This window comes from Entamoeba invadens (genome assembly GCF_000330505.1).
Source record: "Entamoeba invadens IP1 unplaced genomic scaffold scaff_1105074726617, whole genome shotgun sequence".
Lineage (NCBI taxonomy): Eukaryota > Evosea > Mastigamoebida > Endamoebidae > Entamoeba > Entamoeba invadens.
In genome coordinates, this window is record NW_004440240.1 from 30,455 (window position 1) to 40,342 (window position 9,888).

Genomic DNA, 9,888 nt, shown 5'->3' on the forward strand with positions numbered 1-9,888 from the left:
GGAATTAATAAGATTTTCAAATAATATATTATCAACTCTCATAACACAAGGTTCATTAGTATTATGATTACCAGTTTTATCTTTTTTAACAATTAATGGGAAATGTAATTTCTTATTTACTTTAGTAATATCAATATCAACAAGAAAAGCAGAAATAAATTTACTTTCAGTAGGTTCTAATTGTTGTTCATCCATAAGGTGATTAAGTAAATAATCATTAGATAACATATTTTCAGGAATAACAATTGGAGAACCGGTTGCTAATTTTAATCTATTAATAGCTGAAGGATATAATGAACAAGCATCATAATCATATAATTCATCATTTACATACCACTTTTTATTATCTCTAGTCATACATCTTCCTCCATAAATAGCTCCTTGAATAAATTCTCTAACTTTACCACCATATTCTTTTAAATTATTTATTTTTGAATATACATTTTGCTTAAAGTAAGTATTAGCTAAAGAAGCTGAAATTACTTTATCGACATCAATATTTAAATATTCTAAACACACATCTCTAAATTTAGAATGACCTTGTTTTAAGATTCTAACATATTGGTTACAGTAGAATACACAATAAGCTTTCATATCGAATTTAAATTCATCAATACGACAATTCTCAATAGAATCAATATTTTCATTTAAATAGTTCAAATTGTTCTTCAGTCCATTGATTAGTTTCATATAAATCAGCTTCTAAAATAGTACCACAATTGTTTTCAATATTATCCTTATTATAGTAATTGTATGGATAGATCTCTTTTTGAAAATTAGATAAGCCGAACATCTTTGGAAACGGTGCAAATGATGTAGAGATTAAAGTATAAGAATCTTTAAAAGTTAATTGTTTACCTTGGAATTTAAGAGTCATTTGCATGATTTTACCGCCTTTCTTAATACATCTATTAACAACATATTTAGCAAGGAATGAGCCATCATATTTAAGATTATGAAAATAACAAACAGCATTATGAGGTAAATCACATAAGAAATCATAAACACAATCTTTTTCATATTTATTATAAATCTTATCTTCACCTCTTTTAGAATAACAAACACGATATGGATTATGATAACCTTGAGTAGAAGCTTCGAAATCAGCATACCAATAAGAGTGATTTATTCCTTTACATTTATTTACTTCAATATTTCTTGTTTCAAAAGGAAAATATTCAAGTGTATTTAATGAATGTAATACATATTCAGATAAATCTGATTTCAAATGTAAAACATCAGAAAGAGAATTTGGTTCGAATCCATTATGATCTCTAATATAAATAATAAGATCAGATAATTTGATAGAACTATTTTTTATCTTTAACTTCATAACATTGTTTATCTTTATTATATCGTTGTTTATTAAACATAGATTTTATACTTTTATTATGATCAATTGCCCATTTATTCATTTCTTCTCTATTTTTAAGATAAAATGAAGTAATAGAAATATCAATATTTAATAAATAATGATCTCCTTTCATAACCGAATCACGATATAAAAACATTTCCAAATTATATTTAGCATCTTTGAGTTCGCAACCATAATAATCAATGTAACAATTTTTATCATGTTTTTTATTATTGTCAGTACATTCTCTATCAATTCTAATTCTAATATGAGCAGATTTACATAATTCATTCAACGATTTAGCTTTTTGATATATTCCTCTACAATGAATTAATACTAATTATAAAGTTTCATTATCAACTTTAGCTTGTTTTAAAGCATAACAGAAACAATTTAAATCAAATTCTGATCTAACCTTTCCATTTTTATCAAATAATGAACTAAATATTTGTGCTTTAGAAAGATATTTTCCAAATATACTGAATTCTTCTTTATATCTATATAGGAAGAAAGAACCACCAGTAGTTTTATATTAATGAATAAAATCTTCAGTATAATAGTATGGTGAAATTTTTAATTCAAGTAAGAATAGTGGTTCTGGAATAGTTTATTGAATATAAAACTTAGAATCAATAGATACATTTACTTCTTGTTTATTGATAAAACACATGGATTTCTCAGAAACAAAATTAAGAAATTCATCAATGGCGTCTTGAGTATTTAACATATAAGATTTCCATCCATCTTGACTAAGGTAATAGTTATAAACTATTTCAGTAGTAGAAGGAATGGATTTAATTAAATCGATAAAATACTCTCTCACTAATTGAATTTTTTTTAATTTTTCTCTAAAACCACATCTAAAATCTGCTTTAATTGTTTTATTAGCTCTATCATAAGTTACTTTAGTATTAATTTCAGTATGATCTTCAATTTCTTCAATCATATCTTTATATTCTTCCATATTATCATTATAAAGTTGTTGTTGTTCTAATTCTTCTATCATATCATTATAATTTCTCATATTATTTTCATATTGTTCTTTTTCTTTCAATTCTTTAAAATATTTATTCCTTTCAGCGTTAATTCTTAATTCTTCTTCAAAATTTTGATACATATCTTCTCTCATTAAATCATCATTATCTTCAATATCATCAAAAGAAATATATTTTAAACTCCATTCTAAATTCTTTTTGTCAAGTTCTTTTTGAATTTTTTCTTCATCTAAATCTTTGGTTAATGTTGCTTTTTAATTAATTAAACCAAAAGTTTGTTTATCAGTTTTGTTTAATTTATTGAAAACTTTTGATAAAAATGGTTGTTTTAATTTAATAATACTTTTCTTGTTATCTTCCATTCTTTTTAATTGAGTTTCTAATTTTGCTTTGTAATGTAAATATAAATCTCTTGTTTCAATGTCCATAGCAATTAATTCTTTTCTACATTCTTTATTATTTATTTTAGTAGAAGCAGCTTTAATAGTTCCAGCTTTAATAGTAAAACAGTTTAAAATATCTTCTTCAGAATAAGTAATAGTAATTTTATAGAAATTCTTAATTCTGTATTGACCTTTAATAGTGCTCATTTTAGGGGAAATAAAAAATTAAAAAAAATATAAATATGATTTCAAATTTTGGAAAAAATAAAAATCCCGAATTTTGTGAAAATTCAGATTCGCGTCCCTCGCGATTTAATTAAAGTATTATAAAATATAGTTAAAATGGAAGGTGTATTAAATCTACATAATTTATATACTACTGGCTTAATATTTTATGTTTTAAATCCAATAATTACTTTTATAAATAACAAATATGTTATTCACAATTAAAATTTAATATTAAAACTGTTATTAATATGATTGTAAATAACATAATCAGTAGTGCGTCACCAATAACGTTTGAAGGTAATATGTTTTTTTTATTTTTCAATCACTTTAGTACAGAATAAAGTCTGTTTTGTATTTTGAAATATTCCATTGTGAACTTTTTTTCAAAATGAACGACTTTTTTAAGCAAGCACAATATTATTAAAACCGACTTTAAAATATATAAAAGTACAGAATGGTCATTAAACCTTATCTGAAACCTTGAGGCTTATGCGATTTTTTAGAATAATTTTTATTATTATTATGAAAAACTATACAAAAATAAATCAAATCATAAGTTATTTTGGGTTTTCCATTTAAATCAAAAAACATTCATTTTATGGAAGAGATAACACCAAAGTTTATCGAAACAATCAAGAACAAGGCGAGAACTGGTCAGTATGAAATAGAGTTTAAACAGTTGTCAACAAAAAACACGAGAAAAAATCATTAACCAAATCTGAAATGAAAGACAATATAAAAGAGATGTTTAAAGCGGGAAAATTCAAAACAAAACTTAAAATAAAAGCATTTGAATTATTAAAGTGTCTTTCTGATGATATTTTCCTAGCCAATGATATGGTCCAACAAATTCAACAAATCTACAAGTTCCACAAGAAGCCATATGGTTCAGAAGGAGCGATCGGTGCATTATTTGGCCTTCCTGGTGGTGCTATACATATCCACAACAATCAAGAGAGTGAACAACCTCAACACCATTGCAATTTTACAACAGAGATGGATTTGGGAATACAGAAAGTGTTCAAGTATTGTGACTCTAATGATAAGGCAGTAACATCGTATTTGATTGAACTCTTGTGCAGAGCTTTTGATGGCCATTTCGATGTCAAACGAAAAGGTATCATCAGACATATTGAAACGGTTCATAAACGTGTCACAGTTGTTGCGAAGCCAGAAGAAGTAGTGAGACTTCAATGTGATTCAAAGAATGTCGTTGCCAATTTCGAGACCTTTGTCGACATTTTTAATGGTGTTGATGCACAACTTTGTTTCAATGTTGATGAAATTGGCTTTAGTGAACACACAGACTCTGGAAACGTAAGTGTATTTGCCAAAAGCAAAACTTTCAAAGTCAAAGCCTGCGTTTCAAGATCTTCAAAACGCAGCACGATGTTGGGTTGTATCAATGCACAAGGCTCACTTATATGCCCAGCAATAGTCCAAAATTTCAATTGTAGCTTCTCAGTCGACTTTCCAGATGTTGCTGTTTACTACACGAGCAGTGGCTTTGTAAACCGATACACCCTCAAAACGTGGATGCTGACCAAGTTGTTGCCTCATATCATTGACACCAGAAAGAAAATGAGTATTCCCGAAGAAAATCCGTAATAATTATGGATAATTTCGGTGCACACGTTGATTAAGAAATGAAAAACGTTTTTGAATCGAACAACGTGTATTTTTCATTTCATTGTACCACATTCGAGTCACTTGGTGCAGCCACTTGACTTGTGCCTTTTTGGTTCCATCAAAAAGGCTTTGCGTAATTCAACTCCAATGTTTATGAGCAAACAAAGTACGCAAAAAACAACAATTGAGTGCTCACATTCAACGTTGACAAATTCGGCATTTAGAACATCTTCAATCACGGCAAAAGTCGAAACTTTCAATATATTACAACCACAATTTGAGCAATGGATCAAGCAGCTAGACGATCCAATTAGTTCATCTGGTTTGATCAATGAACGAGCTGAGTGGGGAAGTAAGATGACCAGTGTCATGAAAAAAGTAATGAGAGAAGTTTATAAAAGATCTGATATTGAAACAGTCAGAAGCAGTTTTAGGAGAGCCGGTTTCGTGGTAGTGGTGAGAGACAAAAGACCCAGAGTTTATGTTGATATGCTATCGGCCAAAGTATTCCTGTCAACTTTAAATGCCAGAACAATGGGTAATGGAGAAACTGAAAGCACCAGAAAACATGATGTTTAGAAACAAAGCAATTGTATGCAATGAAGAAGTTGTTGAAGAAGCTGTCAACCAATGGAGAACCTATGATCAAATACAAAAAGACAAGAAGGAAAGAGATCAATGCAATGTGCAGAAGATAATAATGTCGAGGTAATACGTGAAGAAAGAGTTGATAATAATCGTTGTTTGTTTAATAATGAAATAGAATCGCACATGAATTCGAAATGTTGAGAACACGGCGAAATAATTCCTCTTCATGACAGAGTTATAATGTGAATGGATTTCTGTGATAAAAATAGAGTATTGAGACCAATGACGATAGAGGAATTAAAACAAAGAGAAAAGGAGGAGATGAATTTTGACGTTGGTGATAATTAAATCATTTTGATTTATTTTTTAATTTGATAATAGAACACATATCTATATCATTCAGTCTCTCCGTCATTCGGTCTTTTAATCATTTAGTCTCTCCATCATATTTTTTTGTTTTTATTCAGTTTAAGTTGTTCATATTTTTTTTCAAACAATGATTATTTAGTTTATTTTAGTTCAACTCCTTTTTTGATTTTAATTTTGTTGAATTGTTTTCTTATATTTTCCAAATCAATCTTTTTTATTTTTGTAATCGCATAAGGCTCATAGTTTATTTTTTTGTTTTTTAGTATAAAACTGTGTTATTTGCCTTTTTTAATATAAGTATTGATTTTTTTACAAACATTTATAATCTTTTTATATTAAGAAAATAGCATAAGGGTGAATACCACATCTGTATTATTAAACTAACACAATAAATGTTGTATTTATAATTACAACGTGGAAGAACTACGAACTATTAATTAGTATATGACCAATCAGAAAACAATAAAATGGCTGTTTCAATATTTTTTACAATAAGAACTTTTACGATTATTATTAAAACTATTTTAAAGTAATAGTATATTATTGATTGAGTTTGTAATGAACTATTCTATTAATAGTATGAACCTATTGTTTTTATTAATAAACACCAATAAAAAATCAATTAATTTGCATTCAAATTTGTTTAAAAGTCGGGTTTTATGTTTAACATAAAATAAATGAACCTTATTTGAACGCCTTGTATTTTTAATTTTAAATGTAGTATTTATTATAAAAATTATTTATAATGTATAGTTCAAGTTCTTGATATGTTCAAACACAATTGAACCTAAACCAAAATGCTTAATCGAGTGTTTTAAACAAGAAAGTATATTTTTGAAAACTAAAACACATTTACTATATATAGTATCAATATCTCAACAATCCAAACGATGAGTCATTCAAGTAAAAGCACGTGCTACCAAGACAACAAACAAAAGAACACCAAATTGAAACAGGAGTCTACAAATTCTAAATACTATTATGTCCACTCTTGTCTTAGTTATTTGGCAATGAAGAAGAAATATTCTTTCATTGTCCTCAACAATAAAAGAACAAACTTTAAGATGGCTCCACACTTTGAAATTGCTAACATCTTTGATGAGCAGGGAAAATTAGTTTTCGACTCTAACGAGAAATATTTTGTTGAAAACTCAAACATTGTCTTTGACTCTGATGGATTACCAATAAAGAAAAGTTCATTATTCAATACATCAGAGTGTGTCACTATATCTGAAAGCAAAGGAGTTGAAGAAATGAACAACAATGACAAATTGCTGTATTTAATGAACTTCATGAATTACAAAATCAATTTTTTCTTCCCATCAGAAAAACAGAGTAAAACACAAACACGGACAGCAAAAGATACAAAGAAACTGTCAAGCATCAGACTGTTATATATTCCGTCCTACAACATCAAAATATCCAATTTTGAATTGAAAAAGAGACGTGAGACTGAAAAAGACGATGGGAAATGTGGTCTTCAGTTTTTTTCAAAAAGTTTCAAAACTATGAAAATCAAAAGCAAAACTCGTAAAGGCGACACGGCGATATTCTTAGGTAACATCCCTCAGTCATATAACAAGCAATACTCTAACATCAAACGTGTGACACTTGAAGACTATGAAAAGGAAATTATCAGTACCAAAATGAACATAAGTGTGATGACGTCATCGACAGATTCAACTGTAGACAATGTGATAAACAGCGAAGATAAGTCAATGGTCTGTGATTATGAAGATAAAGACATAGTCAAAGAAGAAGAAATAGATGGGATTAAGAGTGTTGAAATTAAAGAAGAAATAACAAGCCAAACCATCACTTGTTCTTCACCACAAGGCATTTCCACAGATATCATACATGAAAACGTAACACTGCCAATATACTATGTCCCAGTCGCCATTTCAGTTGTGAACAACACACCATTTGCCATTCCTATGTTTGACATGAATTATTTCAACACCATTCAACCATGTTATTTCAATATAAATCAACCGAGTCTTAATTCTGTTGATGAATATTCAATTGATGGTTTCAATAACACTCAAAATTGTGCTGATGTGAATAATTAATTGCTCAATCAAAGTACTAAATCATATGTAAATAACATCTTTGACTTTTGTTTATTTATTATTATTTTAAATAATAAATATAACATTTTATTATAATTGATTATTTTGTTATTAATAAATATTAATTATCATTTGGTTATTAATATTATTATTACTACTATATATACCATATTTAAAATATTATTATATTATTAAATTTATACTATAAAATTTATTAATTAAATATATTTAATAAACGATTAACATATCTGTATTGGTTATTAATTTTGTATATCTTTCAAATTGGAACATCTTGTGAATGAACGTTCATCGATACAGCACTTTTTGTTTTCCACTATAACACTTTTGAGTGCTTTGCACCCATCAAAACAATTTCTTTTAATCACATCGACATTTGATGGTATAACAATTTGTTCCAAAACGGGTAAATACTCAAAAGTCCCATTTTCAAGTGTTTTCACCCCTTTCCCAATTTGTATACGTGACAATTTTTGGCAACTTGTAAAACAGTATTCTCCAATAAACGTGACGCTGTCTGGGATCTCTACTGACTCTAAACTGTTGCATCTAGCAAATGAGTATGACTCAAATGACAAAATTCCCTTTGGAAATTGAATGATTTTGAGTGCAGAAACATATTCAAATGAACTCGAGCAAAGTCTTGTAACGCCGTTTGGAATCTCATAGCAGTTTAAAACAAGTCCTCGTAAACATCTGTCTCCTATTTGTGTAATTATATAAGAGACCCTTTTCAGTGTTTTGTTGTCGACTGGGATTTCTATTGTATGGTGTTTTCTATCCTTTTTAGTATAAACTACATTCCCAAACAAAAATTTTGTTTCTTTAAATATTTCTTCGTTTTTTTCATTATCCAAAACTGTTTGATAGTTAACTTCAAACCAAATATTGATTTTGAAAAAGTTCATTATTAATGTTGAATTTGTGCCTATTTTGTGGATAAAGCCGTGTTTAAATTCGTATAACTGTTTTTCAGTAAAGTTTCTAAAACGACTGTCATCGTAATCGTCTGATTCACGAGGCTTATATGGGTACTTGTGGATGTAAATTATATTACCAAAAGTGTCAGCTTTATCACTCCAAAGATTGAGTGTTTCTATGTTGGGGAAGTACTTTAAAGTCTTTTCTGTGACTGGAACTGGATTGAAGTGAAAAAGTTCCATAAAGTCTTGATATTTATGAGAGACCATTTGAATAGTAGTAAAGTCTTTAATTGTAAATAAGTATTTTGAGACAACCATCATGTGATATGTGTCCAAATTACAATGTTTTGTTGGGAACATTGTGGAGACTTTATTTTTTTCATTGTGGAAGAATTTAAGAGAAAACATTTGTATGTTTTAAAGTTTATTAAAAAGATGTTTAAATTGTTAAAAGATTGAAAAACATTTAATAAATTGAATGTATCAATTGTTTTTGAAAATATTTTTTAATTCTTATTATTTATATAAAATAAATTAATGAAAAAAAATAATATGTCGTAATTGTAAATGAATATTTTGCTTTTTTGTCACACAATCGGCCAATCGTTTAGATGTACGACAATTATTTTTTTTTATTTTCAAATCTTACACTTTTGATAAATTAAAAACCATTTTTTAGTAAAAAATATTTCATTATTAGAATGAACTTTCTACAAAATTCTTTCGTTAACGACAAATAAACATATTTTCTGCTGAATTCACAACAAAAAGACGTTTTCGACTGTACATGTTTTGGAATTTAAATTGGTCTTAAAATTTACTTTGTGAATTTTAAGTAATTAAATAAAAACAAACAATAAATCAACAATACTCAGTTAAAAACAAATTAAACATATACATAAAGTCATACAATATTTTTGTGTTTTCAATTGATCTTAAAAATAGGGTGATAGTTTAATCGACCAACTTTGAAAGCACAAGAAATATGAATTTTTGATGAATGACATTACATTCAATAAAAATGTTTACCAAAATATATGGTTCTTGATATATTGAACAAAGAATGTTTCAAAAAATGCAGATATATGTTCTTTTGGTGTGGCGTTATTTGAATGCTTAACATTAATTACACATTCTAAAAGATTAGTTTTAGTTTTCATCATCGATTTTGTTATAAGTGAAATCGATAAACTGTAGGATTTAAAGGACAACATATACAACAATACGAATGACATGTGGTATCAAGATGTTCACAAATGAAAATTAAAATAAATATTACAAATTGAGAAGTATTAATATATTTAATTTAATATTTTGAATTATAATTGTTAT

General features: G+C 27.4%; 3 protein-coding genes across 3 annotated transcripts; 1 reads left to right on the top strand and 2 right to left on the bottom strand.

The window, feature by feature from the left end:
• Positions 1 to 36: 36 nt before the first annotated feature.
• Positions 37 to 594, bottom strand: EIN_192690 (DNA polymerase, putative; the record flags this gene model as incomplete). Its single annotated transcript, XM_004255393.1, has 1 exon — positions 37 to 594. A coding segment is annotated over one exon (558 nt), but the record flags the coding sequence as incomplete, so codon positions are not given.
• Positions 595 to 6,436: 5,842 nt separating this feature from the next.
• On the top strand, positions 6,437 to 7,615 carry EIN_192700 (hypothetical protein; the record flags this gene model as incomplete). Its single annotated transcript, XM_004255394.1, has 1 exon — positions 6,437 to 7,615. One exon carries the CDS (start codon positions 6,437 to 6,439, stop codon positions 7,613 to 7,615), a length of 1,179 nt encoding a protein of 392 aa, XP_004255442.1.
• Positions 7,616 to 7,875: 260 nt separating this feature from the next.
• On the bottom strand, positions 7,876 to 8,964 carry EIN_192710 (hypothetical protein; the record flags this gene model as incomplete). Its single annotated transcript, XM_004255395.1, has 1 exon — positions 7,876 to 8,964. The coding sequence occupies one exon, from the start codon at positions 8,962 to 8,964 to the stop codon at positions 7,876 to 7,878; it is 1,089 nt and encodes a 362-aa protein (XP_004255443.1).
• Positions 8,965 to 9,888: the final 924 nt, after the last annotated feature.